Source organism: Astatotilapia calliptera, chromosome 11, assembly GCF_964374335.1.
Source record: "Astatotilapia calliptera chromosome 11, fAstCal68.1, whole genome shotgun sequence".
Classification (NCBI taxonomy): Eukaryota; Metazoa; Chordata; class Actinopteri; order Cichliformes; family Cichlidae; genus Astatotilapia; species Astatotilapia calliptera.
In genome coordinates, this window is record NC_137432.1 from 22285047 (window position 1) to 22303932 (window position 18886).

The 18886-nt window shown below is 39.2% G+C and overlaps 3 protein-coding genes and 1 long non-coding RNA gene across 4 annotated transcripts; 1 reads left to right on the forward strand and 3 right to left on the reverse strand.

The window, feature by feature from the left end:
- Positions 1 to 187: 187 nt before the first annotated feature.
- msmp1 (microseminoprotein, prostate associated 1) lies at positions 188 to 1905 on the reverse strand. Its single transcript, XM_026184092.2, has 4 exons — positions 1599 to 1905; positions 1396 to 1503; positions 786 to 894; positions 188 to 627 (listed from the first exon to the last, which is right to left on the reverse strand). The coding sequence occupies exons 2-4, from the start codon at positions 1499 to 1501 to the stop codon at positions 453 to 455; spliced, it is 390 nt and encodes a 129-aa protein (XP_026039877.1). The 5' UTR covers positions 1502 to 1503; positions 1599 to 1905; the 3' UTR covers positions 188 to 452.
- A 2041-nt stretch (positions 1906 to 3946) lies between these two features.
- On the reverse strand, positions 3947 to 4714 carry LOC113031737 (uncharacterized). Its single transcript, XR_013912240.1, has 3 exons — positions 4587 to 4714; positions 4388 to 4485; positions 3947 to 4281 (listed from the first exon to the last, which is right to left on the reverse strand). It is a non-coding gene; the product is annotated as an uncharacterized LOC113031737 (long non-coding RNA).
- A 6275-nt stretch (positions 4715 to 10989) lies between these two features.
- Positions 10990 to 14454, reverse strand: LOC113031729 (uncharacterized). Its single transcript, XM_080308299.1, has 4 exons — positions 13963 to 14454; positions 12665 to 12719; positions 12415 to 12529; positions 10990 to 12308 (listed from the first exon to the last, which is right to left on the reverse strand). Exons 1-4 carry the CDS (start codon positions 14251 to 14253, stop codon positions 11987 to 11989), a joined length of 783 nt encoding a protein of 260 aa, XP_080164425.1. The 5' UTR covers positions 14254 to 14454; the 3' UTR covers positions 10990 to 11986.
- Positions 14455 to 14812: 358 nt separating this feature from the next.
- On the forward strand, positions 14813 to 17514 carry LOC113031733 (uncharacterized). The gene is made up of 4 exons (XM_026184091.2): positions 14813 to 15390; positions 15611 to 15665; positions 16000 to 16117; positions 16258 to 17514. Exons 1-4 carry the CDS (start codon positions 15094 to 15096, stop codon positions 16289 to 16291), a joined length of 504 nt encoding a protein of 167 aa, XP_026039876.1. The 5' UTR covers positions 14813 to 15093; the 3' UTR covers positions 16292 to 17514.
- Positions 17515 to 18886: the final 1372 nt, after the last annotated feature.

Sequence of the window (18886 nt, forward strand, 5' to 3'; positions counted from 1 at the left end):
CCTTTATATTTTCAAAACACTGACCTCTCTTCAGTTGCCGACTTTTGCTCTAAATACCAGTTAGAAAGCTAGAGAAGCCATTGTGCAGTTTATAAACACTATGGTTACAGTTAAGTGTTTGAAAAATAACAAAGAAATATATTTATATAAAATAATGACACAGTAACAAATTTGAAAAAGCCATAAATCAGATATATTGTAGATTTTATTTGATCTTAAAAGGTGAACCAGACACATGTAACACATTTAAAGTGACAGTTCAATAACAAACGTCAAAATATTAAAATGACAAATATAATTATTAATATAATACGGCGAAACAGATATGGAGGTAATTGCTTTTTTGTGTAAAATTGACTAGTTTATGATAAACTAAAACCAATAATTTATTTAGTTATTCTTAATAAGTATCACATTTTATCTATTGTTATCTTTGGTTTTATTTGCTGAATTCAAAATAAGGGATCGTTGTCAGATTTCCACGGCTGCCCTGCAGCTGTCCTGAGACGGCCTTGTCCCCAGAGGCACGGCAGTTTGTGATTGACTTTCATCACTGCAACGCTGGTGCAAGAATCTGGCTTACGGATGACCTCGCACCAATCTGGATAGTCCACAGGCTGAGATCCACTGCAGGAAAGATTAGTGTTTAGTTATGTTTAGCCACATCAAAATACAGTCTGTGCTTGTTGGTGTGTGTGTGTGTGTGTGTGTGTGTGTGTGTGTGTGTGTGTGTGTGTGTGTGTGTGTGTGTGTGTGTGTGTGTGTGTGTGTGTAAGGAAACTCACTGGTCACAGCATCCCACTCCGAAAGGCTCCATGCAAACACACTGGTAGCAGTCACTGGTGATCCAGCTTTCTCCTATCCCGTACATCTGTCCCATGTGTTCACAGGTCCCTTAAAAATGACAAACATGAGAAAGAGAAGATGAAGATTAAATAAAACTCATTCCATGCCGTTACATTCAAAATTTACGAGAATAAGTATATATATTAAAAATGTTCATCACAGAATTAAATTATATTTAAAAAAATGGCTAAATACTTTTTTTTTTGCAGTTTTAGAAGTTAACTACACAAGAACAAAAAAAATGCTATAAAACCACTTTAAATGCAGCTTTTTCCCTCCTGCACTTCACTGAATTACCTTCTCTCAGGTATAGATGCTCTGAATGTTTGTGTAAAGAAAACTGCAACCTCTTCATACTTTGTAGCTTATTACATTAGTATGCATCTGAAGCTTTTGAACCAATCCTGTTATAAAATGTGCATCTGATGAGCAACCACAGCACACAGACTAAGTGGATGGAGACATTCAGAAAACATTAGGTATGAGCACCAAAAAAAAAGAAAAAAGAAAAAAAGAAGTGTCTAATTACATATGTAGGATATATGATACCTTTAGTGTTGAAGAAGCATTCGCCACTGCTGTACACAGAAAAGCATGGAACAGTGGCACTCAGGAAAGACAGTAGAGCCAGAAGCATACTTGCTGTGTTTGCCATTTCTGAAAATAGAAGAAGTGCAAAGGTTAAAGAAACACCATGAACACATCAGTCTGACTCAGGTTCATCAACTCAGTACTCAGGTTGATGCTCTCACTCGGGTTGAAGTTTCCAGCACTGTGTATAAAAATGTTCTGATGCTGTATTGTCTCTCAGGTCTCCTCTGCGCGTCCTCCTTCTGTCATCCACCCTCTTCTTGCTTCTTCCTCCGTCTCCTCCTCAGTGCCCCTCCTGAACTGATGCACTCTCTCCTCCTGGTCTCTCTCTATTTATACCGCAGCAGCACGTTCCCCCCAACCCCCCCCCCCCCTTTTTTTTTATCAGAACACACTCACTTTCTACTTTCTTTGTTGCCATGTGTCCACAAACCTCCCACTCATTAATTACCAGCAGATGTTTACGGCACATATACACCACACACACATTATATGCACACACAACAAGCACATTTGTTGCAGTGTTTGTCATTCCCCCTTGCACTGCTTTGCAGACAGTGCCCATGAGTATACAGTGTGCACTCTTTCAGATAACATTTGTTTCATGGGGTGCCATTTGACTCTATCTGTAGATCGTGCTGATGACACCCTATATAGGACAACCAGGCTCTGGACTATTGTCTAACATACGAGCAGCTACATGCGTGTGCATGAGCAAAAACATAAACCTTTGACCCCGCTGCTAAAGAAGTAATATGAAAGGACAGGTTTGTTTCTTTATAGTTAAGGACTGATATCATATTTTAGCCTTCAAACAGAGATCTTGGCTGATTGTCTTTTGCTTACAAATGACTAATTTTAAAAGTCACTGAAGCATGTCACTTGCTTTATTCAATTTCATGTCCTTTAATTAATGAATCATCATGGGAACAACATTAGTCCAAATAGGATTTCAAATGATTCAGTGAACTTTATCTAATTTTTCTTATAAAAGTCTCTTCATGTGTGGCGTGCGTCATTGTGGGGTTTATTTTAGGAACACAAGAGACAACGCAACATCTAACAATATCTGAAGGCCGCCTGATTAAATTTGAGCTCATTATGTTTTTTCTTCTTTGTTGTGGGTTGTGTTTGAAGAAGCCACCTTGAATCCTGTGATAGCATAAGCTCATATGTGCACACACACACACACAGACACACACACACACTCACACACACACACACGCACACACATGCGCGCGCGCACACACACACTGCGATTTTTTTTAACCCTCGTTCATCTGATCGGCCATTGGCTAGTCATATTTGATTTGAAGCATAGGAACAGTGTACGTGTGTGAGTGAGTGTTAGAGCTATATAAGAACTAATCTGTCTTGATGTCAGAAAAGTTTTGTTCAAAAAAACAAACAGTTAGAGTCAATGTAATCCATTGTAATACACTTACACGTACTTAAATAAAAGTAAACAGAGGTGTTAGCTCTGTTTGTCATAGAGAAAATCATTTTATTAAACCTGTCCCAGGAATGCACCCACAGCAAAGTACTGCTATGCTGAGTTAATGGGAATTCTCACACTGGAAAAACTGACATTTAGCTTACATGACTTTATTGAGGGATTGGTGACAGTTGATCACAGTGGACTGGAATTTTTGTGCACTGTCTCATCATAGACTTATCATCCAACAACTTTTCTGCTGGTCGTTATGGGCGAGGGCTCTGCTTTATTGTGTTTGTCAGTTTGTTAAGTCTACCTTTAAAAAAATTGAAGGGAGCAATAATCACAAAGTACGGTATGATTCGTTCATAGGGAGCACGTCCATTATCTAATTGAAAACCTGCAAAATATAAAAAGAAATTAAAAAAGAAAGAATGAAAATAGGAGATAACCATCTTTCCTACCGGCTCCACCAGTTTTGCATTTGACACATTCCTTCCAGCCTATTCATATAAGATATTGCATAATAAAATGTCCTTTGAGGAATGCAGTGGGTGGACTCTTTGTCGAAGTCAAATTGCATGATAATACTATGTACAACGACAATAAAGGCTATTCTATTCCATTTTATGGGAAAAGATACTTAATAGTCAGACATTAAATAAAATAAAATTTCGCATTTTGCATTCCTACCAGAAAAAAATGGGAAAAGAAAATCTCCAGGAGAGCAGATGGGGAACCAGAATATTACCTAAAGTCCTTATATTTTGTTTAATTTTTTTTTCAATTGTTGAAATGTAAAAAAAAAATAAATAAATGATTGGAAGAATAAAGAGGAGGACGTGAAAGACCTGACTTCTTCTCTGGTAAGACAAACACTGACAGCAACGCCTATTTGCTCATGAAGCAGGATGTTTCCATGCAGTCAGATCCTCGTTTAAAGAGAAAACAAACAAAAAAAAAAACCAAACAATGCACGTCTTTACTGTGTCAGCTGTTTGTAACAAGATTGTAATTGTGTACTTGTGTACATGCCTGCGTGTGTTTGAGAGAAAGAGTGGACAGACAGCTGAAGCCGATATTCACTCATTTTTTTTATTTGCGTCATTCAGAGTATAAAGAGATCATTCTCAAGCTTAATCATTTACGTATATATTTTAAAAATTTGCTATTTAAGAATTGCAATCATGTACTTGTAAAGATTTCCATTGGCGCCATATTTATTTTGCAGAACGTCTCACGTCACACAGGCCTTTTTTCAGGGATGAAGCAAGGTCAGAAGTCAGTGCCGGACTCTGTAGGAATATGTCTGATATTTAGTTGACATTATAAAGCACAAGAACAACCGAATATCAAACATATCACACAGCTTCTGGCAAACCAGGAAGAATCCTGCAGGCTGGAAAAACCTGTTGCACAAAAGAAACATGAGGCAGTGAGGTAAAAAAAAAATTAGGAAGTGACAAACATCGCATAATCAGTCAGATTGTTGAGCTGAATTTAACTAATACTGACTTGAACAACCTTCTCCAGAAAGAAAAAGACAGACCAGAGGCCCAGAGGGCGAGGGAGCCAGAGATCGTGTTGGCATTTGAGATCAGCGTCTCTGTTAGCTTCAGGAAATACAGTTGGTGCAAAGGCAAGAGAAGAGGAATGATCTACATAAAGAAACACTCTTGATAGCAATGAAACAAACAAAAATAAAGATACTCACTCATTCTCTCTATGCGCAGGTGGAGTCCCAGCATCCCATCAGCAGGTCCTTCGCAAAACTGGCATGCTGATTAATAAAAAGTAGAAAAATAATAAAAATGTTGTCGAATGTGTGTGAGTCTGTGAGCCTGTCCCCAGTGGGACAGCATTTATATATATGCAGTCCCTTGATTTTGGGGGGGGGGGGACCACCAACATCCACTCTTTCAGTAACACACACTCTGTGTCCCATGTAATTAAAGGTATATTGATCAGCTGCTGTGGCCTGCAGTCTTTCCTCCCCACATTAGCTGGATCAATAGATGTAATGTTCATCCCACTGTGAGTACACACACACACACACACACACACACACACACACACACACACACACACACACACACACACACACACACACACACACACTGACATGAGTGCAGAGTCAAATAACACTCAGTTATTGCCTGTAGGGAGGACAAGAGTGAATGTGACGGTCATTTCAGTAAAGTCACAGGTCGTATCTAAGATTATCTTTAAAAATATAAATATATTTAAAACAAATAAAACTTCTAAATTATGTTTGTTTGCATTGAACATGGTTACAGGAGGAAAATAAAATCCTTTTAAATATGTTTTCCGTCATTATTACAACAATCGAGAGCATCTAAATGTGAAAGCAGTACAAGGTAATTTTTTGTCTGAGAAATACCCAATTTTATTGTGTTAAGCAGAACTTTAAACAATATTACCTTAATTTCAAACTCCACATCAATTCAAAGGCAAAAAGTTGACTTTTACTTCAAAATGTGAACACTGTTTAGTGTCCATGGATCGACATTCATTAAATAGCTCTGTTATGTTTTCAATTGCTTGATATTTTTATTTTAACGTGAGAATGACTGTAAAGTTTAACCGGTTCTGCTAGACTTGTGACATTGAGGCAGACTGAGGATTGACTCTAAAATCTCAGTGACCTCCAGCTGTCAGTGTGACCTCTGAATGTCAGGGTGGTTTGTTATAACTTCCACTTTGTGTTCGACAACTCTAACATATTTTTGCGCTAAACATAAAACAGCGTCATCGCCTACAGAGAATCTGGCTATTTTTTTTAACACAGGTGCATTCTTAATTGTACATTTCTGCTCATACACATCAAATCACACACTACAGTTTACGTTTATGACATCAGTCAGATTAAATGTCCCTTGCTGCCGCCTCTGTATCCTCTCCTGGTATGACGCCGACCTTGTCAGCCTATTGGGGCGGAATGATAGCCCCTCGATTGCCTAATTGTGAGCCTGGGGGAGTGTTTTAATCTCCAGCAGATGGCTGGCAGTGTGAAGCAGAGTGAGAGATGACAGGGTGATACAGAGGAAAGTGATTTTAAAAATGAATTGCATGAGATTTAACAAAACAACTAACATCCTTTGCATTACTAAAGACAAAAGAGTTTGCTTGAAAGCCTTTTTATAGTGCCGTCATCTCAAAGACCTAAGAGGAAAATTACATCCCTTTAGTTTAGTCCAAGTTTTTCTGTTTTCTAATAACATGTTTAAGGATTAAGAGTTAATTTAAGTTAATCTGAAAGAGGTTTCAGTTTAGCTGAAGTATTAGTTTTGCTGTGTTGCTGATAAGATTGCAGAACTAAGACATTGCTTGCAGCTTGTCTTAGTCCGACAGAAAAAGGATCACAAGAGTGTGAAAACGTGCTGATTCTGTGCTTTTATAAAAAGGGGCAGATAACATCACTAACAGTAAATCACTTTAAACACAAATTACAACCAATGAAGTGATTTTGTAAACCTGATCATGCAGTAACCGATTGTTACATGCAGTCATGATTAAATTTAATGGGACTGATCTCATATATAATCACTTCTGTGCAACTGCTTAACAAATCTAAAGGAATAGCAGACCTTCTGTAGGATTGAGCTGCTACGTCCCTGATTTGACACCAAGTGAGGACTTCTGTCACATGTCATTTTACACCTGTCTCTTCACCTCTTGTCTTCTCTCTGCTCTGGTTAAGTTTCTAGTTAAAGGATAAAATGCTTTAAAAAAAAACAACCCTTTAATAATAAAGTCAATTCATGAATGCTGAACCCGACAGACAGACACCCTTAAATGTTCTCATCTTTGAGTAAGACTTTCAGTCAATCAACTCTTCATTTCAAACGTATATGTGTTCATGCAGTCATTTCTACCCCCTGTAGCTCATGTTATATATCGTTTAACATATATGCTATGAATAACCCTATGTAATATTCATGTTATATTAATATATACACCTAAAATTAACAATTAGATAGAGCAACTGTGGACTGATGGAGGACACACAAATAATGACACTGTACGATCGACCAGAACACAAGCTGTACAGCCGAAGCTTCAGAAGAATAACAGACTGAAGTTTATATAGAGTGATGCATCAAAGCTCTGGGTTCTGCGATTGGTCAGTTAATTATGCTCGCTCTTTCTCTCTCTCTCTCATGCACACACATACTGACGCAGAGGCAGGGTCACTAAAAAGGAGCGAGGCAGACAAGGTTAACAGTGGTTATTCAATATCTCTGTGTTTTCAGCGCTGGACGTGGAGGAGTTATCTAACAGAGGAAAATAAATTAATAAAAGTGATCCAAACTAAAGGCCAGAACACAGCGTCCAAGACACAAATCAGATGTACATACGGTTAATAGGTTCACAGTGAAAGCAAAAGTGGAAGATGCTTTCCATTTTTATTTTAGTTGTGCAGCATTTAGTTTTTTTTCCGCCAGCTTATATTTACATGCAGTCAAATATGAAACCGACACACAAACGCCTTCACGAAGGAGCAGAATGGAGGACAGCAGCATTATTCAATACATAAAAACACTGTCTGACTGGTTCATTGTTCTTTCTCATTCTGTCTGTGTTTGCATGTATAAACTATTACCTGTGCAACCAGGATACAGGTTAGTGGGCAGGAACAGTATTTCACAACCATGCGCCTTACAAGTCCCACGCCTTAACTATTGTGTGCAATGTGTTCTCGGCCAACTAATATAAATTACTTTATGGCAGGGAGAGTGAGAGGAAGGTCACCATCTGTTTGCACTCTTTAGCAAAGCTGTGAGAAATGTTACATATATTGATTTTTCATTAATGCTTTCAGACACTTGTTTTTTTGTTGTTGTCTAAAAAACAAACAAACAAACAAAAAACTTTAGCTCTGCTTTACACTTTTAGGTACAGAGAAACTCAGGGACTAGTTTACTAAGTGCACCTGCTGCAAGTCAAGTCAAAGTTTATCTCTATACTGTATTTTACAAAAGTGCTACACAGGTTATGCTAAATATCCAATAAAAAAAATAATTAAATCACCAATAAATACACTATATGCATTATAAAGCACCATACATAAGACTGATTTTGCATGGTTTGTAGGCCTCAGTGCTTTGGCAGCAGTGTAGGACTGTAAAAGCTCAGTTAAGTAGCGTGGTGCCAGGCCATTCAAACTCTTAAAAGCAAGTAAGTTCATTTTTAAACTGGATCCTGGAATGTAAAGATGCCAGTACAGGTGTGACATGATCACGTCCTATTTTTCCTACCAGAAGGCAAGCATTTTATACAGCCCACAGCCAACAAGTGACAACGGATCAAACCCAACAATGAGAGAATTACAACAGTCTAATCAAGCAGTATTAAAGGTTTGAATTACTCTCTCAAAGTCACGTGAAGGGTGGTAAGCCTCCAGCTTACTGAGGAATTTACTTTGCATAGAAGCACTGCCAAAAATCACACAAAGGTTCTTTGCAGCTGGGTGGCAATCAGAAACTAAAAGATCATTTCTGAACAAAAAGTATTTCTTCTTGATGCTCATAATGACATTTAACACCATATCAGAATGGTGTTAATCCAACTATTAGATGTTTCAAATATTTCATGGACTCATGGATATAAATTGTACGATTTCATTGTTTTGAAAAATGTTATTACGTTGGCTTTCTCTGTGTTATTGTAGGGTCTTTACCTTACTATAATGTGCTGGTTGAGGCAACTGTTGTTGTGATTTGGTGCTATAAATAGCTAACCTATAATGTGCACCTTTGCTGTAAAAAATGTATCTGATTGAAATGTATTGGTGGTATTTTAAAGGATACTGATAGGGATCAGGATAAAATTGTGATTGGTGGTGGCCCACAGTGTTTTTTAATCTACTAAGGAAGAATTTTGTCGGCTTAAAACAACAGCAGTGTCCTCCCACAGCAATAAGGTTCCTGGTTTGATCCCCAGAGAACCCCAGAAACTGAGAGCATCTTGCAGGACTGTTTTGCTCAAACAGATTGGGATGTGTTTCAAACTGCAGCCACTAAGGAGAACTGTTCTGTCAACATACAGGACTATGCTGAATATGTGACTGGGTACATCAGCACCTGTGTTGACAATATTGTGCCCACCACACAAATCAGAAAGTTCCTCAACCAGAAGCCCTGGATCAAAGTGGAGGATGCTGCATTCAGATCAGGCAATGAGATGGAGCACAAAGCTTCGTAGTACGGACTGAGGAAAGCCATTACAGCAGCTAAGAGGCAGTAGAGAAAGCAGCTGGATGGCTTCCATTCTTCTGCTGGCCCCGGGCGGATGTGGCAAGACCTGCAGCATATCACAGAGTATAGGGCCACCACCAACACCATCAACTCTGCACGCAGGCTGATGGATGATCTCAACCTGTTTTACACCCGCTTTGAGACCTCCCAGACCTCCCAGATCTCCCAGACCCTCCAGACCTCCCAGAAACCCCAGATTACCCGACTGTCTCCCCCGCCAGCGGTCTCAATAGACCAAGTGCACAAAATCCTGAGGAAGATCAACCCCCGCAAAGCATCAGGACCAGACAACATCCCTGGAAGGGCCCTTAGAGCATGTGAATGAGCTGGCTGATGTTCTCACCTCCATCTTTGACCTTTCCCTCAGTCAGAGCATCGTTCCCACATGCTTCAAGACCACAACTATCATCCCTCACCCCAAGAAAAGCCCCGCCACCTGCCTAAATGACTAAATGACCAGTTGCACTTACTCGAATCATTGCAAAGTGTTTTGAGAGAGTGGTGATATTAAGAGAAATATCAGGGTAGTCTTTGCTGACTATAGCTCCGCCTTCAACACGGTCATCCCTTACGAACTCATCAGCAACTGTCTGCACTCAGCCTGCACCCCACCCTCTGCGACTGGCTACAGAACTTTTTGACTGGCAGGCCTCAGTCTGTCAGGATCAGCAACAGGACTTCAGTCAGCATTATTACAAACACTGGAGTTCCACAGGGTTGCGTCCTCAGCCCCATCCTCTGCACCCTGTACAGTCACGACTGTGTCGCCTCCAACAAAGAGAACATCATACTTAAGTTCGCGGATGACACTGCAGTGATCGGTCGCATTACTGGAGGGGATGAAGCGGCTTATAGGAGAGAGGTGGCCTGTCTGGTGTCATGGTGTGAGGACAACAACCTCACCCTCAACACTAACAAAACAAAGGAGATGATAGTGGACGTGAGGAAGAAGAAGAGGCCTCACCAGCCGCTGTTTATCCAGGAGAGTGAAGTGGAGAGGGTGAGCAGCTTTAGGTACCTGGGTGTCCACATCACTGAGGACCTCACCTGGTCACTGAACACTACACAGCTGGTCAAGAAGGCTCAGCAGCGGCTGTATTTCCTGAGGAAGCTGAGGAAATTTGGGATGTCAGTCAAGATCCTCAGCAGCTTCTACAGCTGCACTGTGGAGAGCAACTGACCCGCTGTGGAGAAGATCACCAGAAACCACACGTCTGCCCTCGAGATGAAGGTTTAGAAGTCCGAAATCCAGAACATCTCGAGTCAACAACTCCTTCTTCTCCACTGCTATCAGACTCCTGAACATCCATGAACATATCCTTATTTATCTTGTTCCATCAACCCTACCTAACTTGGCATTTGTGTATGGACAGCAAAGGAAGAATTTCATTGCACAGAGAAATGCCATTTCTTCTGTACACATGACAATAAACACTTTGAATCTTGACTCTTGAATCTTGAATCTGGTTAATGGTTCTCCTGTGTAGGTACTCTGTATTCCTCCTACAGTCCAGAGATGTTAGGTTACTTGTTTTTTCTGAATTAGTTGTGGATGTAAAGCAGATACAGGGGTTGAACTTTGTTGAATGAGGTGCTGTATAAGAGTATGTGACTTGTGGTGTATAGCACTTTGAGCGGTCAGTAAGCCTGGAAATAAAGCAAGCACAGCAAGTATCGATACCAGCGCTGGTAGTGGTATCATATTAATACTAGCGCGATAGGATCAATACCTTGTTTCTATCCTCTAGTTCAGTATGTAGCCGACTGGATTGTGTCAAATTAATACTTTTTAAAAAATGTAAATATTCCGCAAACACCCAATATAAAAATATCTGAACCTTTTTGTGTTGTCACATCTGTTTTATTTATAGCCTATAGCACATTTAAACAAGAGAAGTTGACTCAAAGTGCTTTAGAGATTGGTACATTTCATTTCAGGTATCCCAATTTTTTTTTTTTTTTTAAAAACATGAAATGCTGAAAGGTGTGATGTTGAAAGTAAAAATCATTGATTTACTGGTCATTAAAATGTGTTCAGAAATTGCAAACTTATGATGATTCATCTCAAAAGTCTTGACACGTGGCTCTTCCCTCCATAAGCTGCCTTTATAAGTAATAAATCTAAAAGCATTGATACCATTATTGGTATTGGCAATATTGTCCCTTTTACTTGGTATCTGATTGATACCAAAATTTGCAGCATGCCACAGTACTCCATTTCACACACAAATGATCATGATGTTCCATTTCTAAGAACAATAATGTGCCCTGCATATATAATTGAGGATTTTTTGCACTATAATAACTCTTAGTGCATTTCTGTGTAATTATTCTGCTACTTAATTTTAAAAAAGACTGCTGTGCAGACTTTGAACTTACATTACAGAAATATTCCCCCTACTGTTTGAAAATGCCAAAAGACATGCATTTCATTTTTTTTCATTTAAATTTTTTAAACCTAAACTCAAGCATACTGTTTACAAGATATTACATGCATACAACCAATCAGTCAAAACATAGTTAGTTTACAGTTTTGCATTACTTTTGTGCCATGAATTCAACTAAACCAGAGCAGATAAACATTGTTCCTCTTAAACAAGGTTAATATTAAAAGTTGGGATGGAAACAAGAGGCTGGAAGAGTGAGTAGTACAACTAGTAACAGGTCAGCGACATGACTGAGGGGAGAAAGATATATATGGGTTTTAAATGAACATATTCTCCCATCCAGACAAACTCTTTTACAGGGAAGGCTTTGTATATCACACACCAAATTAGACCAAGTCCAGGATACTAGTATCCATGCCTGATCTTATGGGTCCAATTCCTTTAGCCTTTTAAGCCTTGGGGGCCTCAGCCTTTGCCTCTTGTTGTTTGGGAGCCTCGGCCTTTGGTTGCTCCTGTTTGGGGGCCTCGGCCTTTGCCTCTTCTTGTTTGGGTGCCTCGGCCTTTGGTTGCTCTTGTTTGGGGGCCTCGGCCTTTGCCTCTTCTTGTTTGGGGGCCTCGGCCTTTGGTTGCTCTTGTTTGGGGGCCTCGCCCTTTGCCTCTTCTTGTTTGGGGGCCTCGCCCTTTGCCTCTTCTTGTTTGGGGGCCTCGCCCTTTGCCTCTTCTTGTTTGGGGGCTTCAGCTTTTGGTTGCTCTTGTATTCCACACAGAGTTCTTTTAACAGAAAAAATTACAATAAAAATATAATATGTGCATCAATATCACAATACATATAATAGTAGGCTCTGCTGATTTATGTTAATCAAAGAGGTAACCATACCTAGCTTCTGGAATATCTGTTTTTATGAACTGGCACGCTGAGCTGTATTTTGCTAGTTCCTGCTTCAGAGTGTCTTCTTCTGTTGTCCAGCTCGTCTTCTCTTTTTCCTGGTGAGCTGTAAGTGTTATAAATTACAAGATGGGTTCGAAGCTAGTATGAGCTTAGTAAAACATACAAAAAAGTCTTTACTTTCTTTACTTCCAACTACACGACTACTTTCATTCACTAGACTTCATAAACCATCACTTACCTTTCAGACTTTTTAACTGTATCTTTGCTGCTGCCACCTCATCTGTTATTGTCTTCTGCAAATGCAAAGAAAAAGCTCAGCAACACAAAGCACTGGTGAAACCACAGAGATCAAATTTGCACAAATGGTTTGCAGAATGTGAATGTGATAAGTATGTAAATATAAATGATTTGGAGAGAAAAAACCCACAAGAACCAAAGTGGAGTAAAATAGTGGCTCGCTTGGCTTTCTCCTCAGCCACATGCACAATGATGCTACACAGCAAAGGCACTTCCATTTGGTAATGTGGCATGTAGAAGATATATAGCATTTATAGACCTAGCATAAGCACTAGCCTACATGCTGTTTTTCTTACAGTTGAAAGCACCATCCACTACTGTTTCTTTGGGTGAAGGAGTATGCTAACTTTCCCAATAGGGCCTGCAATATATACAGCAGAGGCTATAATATATTGTTTGAATTAACAAAAAAAAAAAATCATCATTTTTTTTTAGATCCAAATCACAACATCAATCACATCAAGGCATTTTATATTATATGGCACAGACCCTGTAACAATACAGAGAACAAGCCAACAATCAAATGACACCTCTGAGTAAGCATTTGGTGACAGCGGAAAGGAAAATCTCCCTTTTAACAGGAAGAAACCACAGGCAGACAGGCCAAAACTACTGCTGCAGCAGAAAGATTTAGAATTGGGTTATATCATAAATCAGAAATGACTGAGCCAGAACAGTTCACATGATGAAGAATTTACAGGTGTTTCTTCTTGCATTAACCATTAGACGGCCTCAAAAACCACGAAGACAAAACAAGCTATAAATCAAAACACTGTGCTGCATCATTAGTAAATTTACGTAGCCTACATATGAGGAACTTGCCAATACAAACGACCATGTACGCTGTTACTCATATTAATTAATAATTGGATGCAATGTGGTGAAGAAGAAACGTGCATCATGGGAAGTGAAATCACAAACCCATTGCAGCATAGCTACGGGATCCATCTATATACTTTATCAAGTTTTAAGCCTAATCTTCAAAAGCGGGGGTGCTGGATGTCAAAGACTGATATTTTGTACAGTAATGTAGGAAATCAGCTTCAGTTTAGTGGTGGCATAAAGTCCACTGTCAGGCGGATAAGCCTGATTTTCTGAGTGCACCCGAGTACACCTATGCTCCTCAACAGGTGGAACGGGTTTTGGGAGTTACACTAGCTGTCTCTACCCGTAAGAATTACAAAGAAACAAAAGGAATACAACTGTGTGAACCTAATAATTATAAATATTTCTACTCACCAGGTCTCCCTGGCAGGATTTCGCATCTCCCTTTGACTTGTCCCCGTCGGTCTGGAGCTCGTTCACCTCCTCCTCCAGCGCTTTATGCGCAGTGCTGGCCTTTTCCAGCATGTTCTGCTTCTCTGCCTTATCGTTCTGATATTCTCCCAGCACATCATAGGCAACCCGCAGTCTGACATCCTGAAACTTGAACTGCTTCTCGTATTTTTCGTGCTCACCTTTCCGCAGTTTCATGATCCCCACTAAAGCGACCGACACCACTATGGTCGCAGGTAGCAAAAATGACTTCATTGTTTGCCCGGCGTTGAGAGCCTTCCTTTACTGTGGAAAGTGAAGAGCGGATCTTCTTACAGAGCGGCCTCTTCTACGTTCACGAGCAAAGTTGCTCTGTGCGTGACCCTGGCAACACCGTGAATGAATTAGTGAGTCACCTGCTGTTACCTGGATTGGACTTTAATCATTGTGGTTGTTCCTGAGCTCGTCAGTAAACACGCCCTCTCCTAGCATGCCGTGTCTAAAGATAGACAGGTTGGGCCTGTTGGCTTTGAGCAAACTGGTTTGCCTTAATAGGCATGTGGTCATGCATGTAGGCCTGTATACACACACACACACACACACACACGTATATAAATTAGTAGGCCAAATAATAACCTCCATAATTCAAAAAACTATGTACGAAGGTAAATGCACATATAGTTCTGTAGAAAATATAGTGAACTGCCTTTCTTTAAAATAAATAAATAAATATATATGTGTGTGTGTGTGTGTGTGTGTGTGTGTGTGTGTGTGTGTGTGTGTGTGTGTGTGTGTGTGTGTACTATGTTGAAAGCAAACAGCAGATGTTAGGCCTATAAGAGAAAGGCTCGAGATAGGCTGATCATGATGCAAATACATCCCAAGTGTTTGTTTAAGTGACTGCCAACAAGAGCAAGCGAGAGAGAGGGAGTGCCACAGGAGGAAACAGGTGGTTTGTCACGCCCATCCAGTTCAGCAGGTAACGCAGCCTGCAAGTTTCCCGTCACACCGGCGGACTGGTAAGGAGACGCGTGCGCAAGGTCGGAGACCTGGGATGAACAAGTGACCCTCAAGAGTTCTTCATCGTGTATCCCGTGTCTCCCCGTCGAAACCAAGATGAAGCTGGCGATGGCGTTAGTTGGCCTGAGTGTTGTTGTGATGGGTGTCTTGATTTTCCAGGTCGTGCATCAGGAATTCCGCCTGAGTCACTTAAAATTCCGCTTAGTGGAGAACTCGGCGCAGGTTACCAGGAAAGAGGAAGGCATAGTCGAACTGAAAGCCAAAATCTCCGAGCTGCAGAAATCGCTGGACGACGTCAACACAAAGGTGGAACAACTGAAAAAGAAAAAGGCAGAAATTGAAAAGTCATCGGAGGACGCGGGTAAAAGTCTGGCGGCCTGTACTACGGAGAAGGCAAGGCTCGCGGGCGCACACACGCACACAATTGCACTTCGACTCTCCACAGGTTTTAATTCATTTGCATGCTCGTGCAGTCTAAACATTAACAAAAAGAAAAAAAGAAAATGATCATGTGACTAACTGTAATACATTTAAGTATTTGCTTGATTGTCTCTATTTGAGCTTCATTCCGCAGTAAACCGTAACTGCTGACTTCCACTTGTTTTCGCATTAGGAGAAGGCGGAGAAGACGAGGGATAGTACAACTGGGGAAATAGATAAACTCAAAGGTAAGCCAGCTTTCTGTTTAAGTTCTGCTTTGTTGTTATGAGCTCTGGACTGACAGATCTACAAATATGTTTGCTTCTATACAATGATATGGATCACATAGGAGAATAAGACAAGCATTTCTCTGTTTGCATTTTTAAATGCACTGGGTGTCGTCCCCCCCCAATTGTCTATAAAAGCAGAAAAAGAACTGTTTCATTTTTACATTCCTTTATGAAAAACCTGTAAAACCAGCTGTTGCAACACTGAGCCACACGGGCTTACTTGGAACGCAAAGCTACCAGTTTCAAATAATACATTTACACTCTCATATGTTATTATCTTTTATTGTCTCAGACAATCATGAAGCGGCTAAAAGTAAAGCCCAGGAGAACATTCAGAGCTTGAAAGAGGAGATTTTTAATAGAGATAAAGCAGTCTGTGCCTTTCTTGATACAACCAAGGACAAAGGACGGTAAGATTTTAATCACCAGCATGCATCGTCAATAATAAATTGGATTACCATAGATCACTACTGGGGGCTACTGTACAAGTCTATTTAACACGCCTCTATTGCAAAACTGAAAACTGTCTTTTGATTTCTTGATTTTTCAGGAAGTTGTGTGAAAATCTTCAACAATCACAGTGAAGTCACCTCAGAACTGTTCAACAATGACTACCAACTTTTTCAGAAAAATATTTGTGCATCCAAGTTTTGTATCACCTCTAAGGTTATTATGGAATAATAACAAAAAAAGAAAAGAAATTCTGTGCATTCACTCAGAGAACAAGTATACAGACATGTGGAATAGAGAAATAGAATTCATTTCATAAGAAGGCAATGAAGGTTGTATTTGTAATGTATAATGTGGGGATCATCCGACAAAAATTCTATGTGCTCAAAATGTTGCGCCTAATATGATGATATAACAATAGAAATAAGCAATGTAAATAATAGAAATAACTATTTGGTTAGTTATAGGGAAAGATTATGGTTTGGTTAAAGTGACCCTCATATCAACGTTTGCCACGTCTGTCTGAGCGTTCTGTGACAGTGTGTTCGAGCTGAAATAACCCCTGCAGAAGCTGTTTAACTGCTATGGTTGGGTACCTGATGTGAAACACTGTAGTGTCTCCTTTTATCATATTATGTTTTACTATTTTTTAGTTATTCTTTCGAATGTAATAAAAAATAGCAAAAGTTCACTTATTATTGTAACAATGTACAACACTTTCATTTTAGCTCAGGCAGTAATGAAAAAGCGACCTTGCAGTTATTTTGCACTGGTTTTATGATCGTGGAAACAATATTTTTGCTAAAATAGTTCCTGTAATTTCTTGTAGTAAAATAAACCAGATAGTTTTTTTAAAGGACACACGGACCCAGATTTTATTCAGTTTCTGTTTGGTTTTTATAAATTTGATGTACTATTAATGCTTTGGGCCATAAACAGCAGACCTTTAAGCAGTCTAGAAAATAGATGCACTGTGTGTAAAAGTGTAAAAGCATTGTATATATCAGTTAATACGACTCTGAATATAAAGGAAGCCAAAATGATAAAACATTTTAGATTTAAGAGGCAAAACCTAAATTATCACGTCTGTTCAAATTAATGCTCCTTTAACTCCCCCTAGTGCAGAACCTAGGTTAAGACAGAGCATGTTACTGATATTGTGCTGATACAACTGAGGAAACACTTTCTTACAGGGGATCTTGTTTGGAGGAAACTATTAAAAGTACAATCTGAGTACACTGAACTTGTTACAAAACGTCTTGTATGAAATTAGATTGGCAAAAGCATTTATTGTGGGTTTAATGAGTGCTGTATGGATGTACAATTACTAAATAAAGCGTTTTGTGTTCCTAAAGTTCCTATAAGTTAACAAGCGCAACCTTATTATTGCTCATTTCTAAATATTGTTTTACCTTTACCTTTGCCTTCATGCAGTTCCCTTTACCGCCTTCAGCTAATCTGCAGGCAAGATGCCTTTCCTTATGGTTTCATGATAAGATAAGATAAGATAAGATAAGATAAGATAAGATAAGATAGAACTTTATTAATCCCTCGGGTGGGTTCCTCTGGGAAATTCGACTTGTATAGCCTTGTATTGAAAATAACCTGTATTTGTAAAGTATATAACGACACTGAATCAATTACAAACATATGATAATCACAAATTATTATTATAAATAATGCATTAATATTCTAAATGTTTTGTTTTGCTGTTGTTGTTCTTTTGAAAGTTGTTACAGAAATAATTGCTACCTCTCCTTCAACCTCCACCCACTTGCAAACTTTTAAAATGTCATCTTATTATCTTTTTTATTAATATCCGAATAGCTAATCATTTGGCACCAACTCAAAACATTCTGGCATGTAAACATTTAAATGACCTGCTCAAGTTAGAACTGAGCATCAGAATGAAGAAGGAAAGTGATTTAAATGACTCTGAAGGTGGCAGGGTTGTTGGTCCCAGACAGGCAGGTGTGAGTATTTCAGAAGCTGCTGAGCTGCACTCTTAGAAGGGATGTGTTAAAATTGACACATCATGTGTTAAATTTTAACACATGTGCTGCATCATATTAGGGACAACACATGATGTGTCAGTTTTAACACAATTAATGTGTCTACTCCTTTAACACATCTTCTGTGTTAAAAAATGTAAAGGATGTGTTATTTTGACACAAAGATGTGTTAAAATGTGTACATTTCAATTGTTTTTTTAAAAAAGGAGAAAAAAGATGGGTATATATTATACATTTATTGAATTCCATTTTTTATTTGGCATATTATAAATCATTACAAACTGAATGAACAACAGCTGTCAGAATCTTTTCAATTAAAATGTTTTAAATTAAATTTTAGCCAAAGCTATATCACAATTTCTACTTGACAAAATCAAACAAAATTCATATCCGACTAGCTTTCTATCTCTCTAGATCATTAAAATGTCAAAAAAAAAAAAAAAAAAAAATATATATATATATATATATATATATATATATATATTGAGCAGCTGGATAGCGTAGTGGTTAAACTACACGCCTTTGGAACAGAGGATCGCAAGTTCGATTCCTGCCTGGGGCGTCTGTATCCAGTAAGGGTCCTAAGGCTAGACCCCCTATGCTAAGCAAGCCTACCGCAGACATGAGCGAGACAGATAAATATGAAGGCATGCCGGCTCGGACGTCGCCCGGATCAACAAGGTCCGCGTCAGGTGTTGAGGAACCAGGGCACCCTGA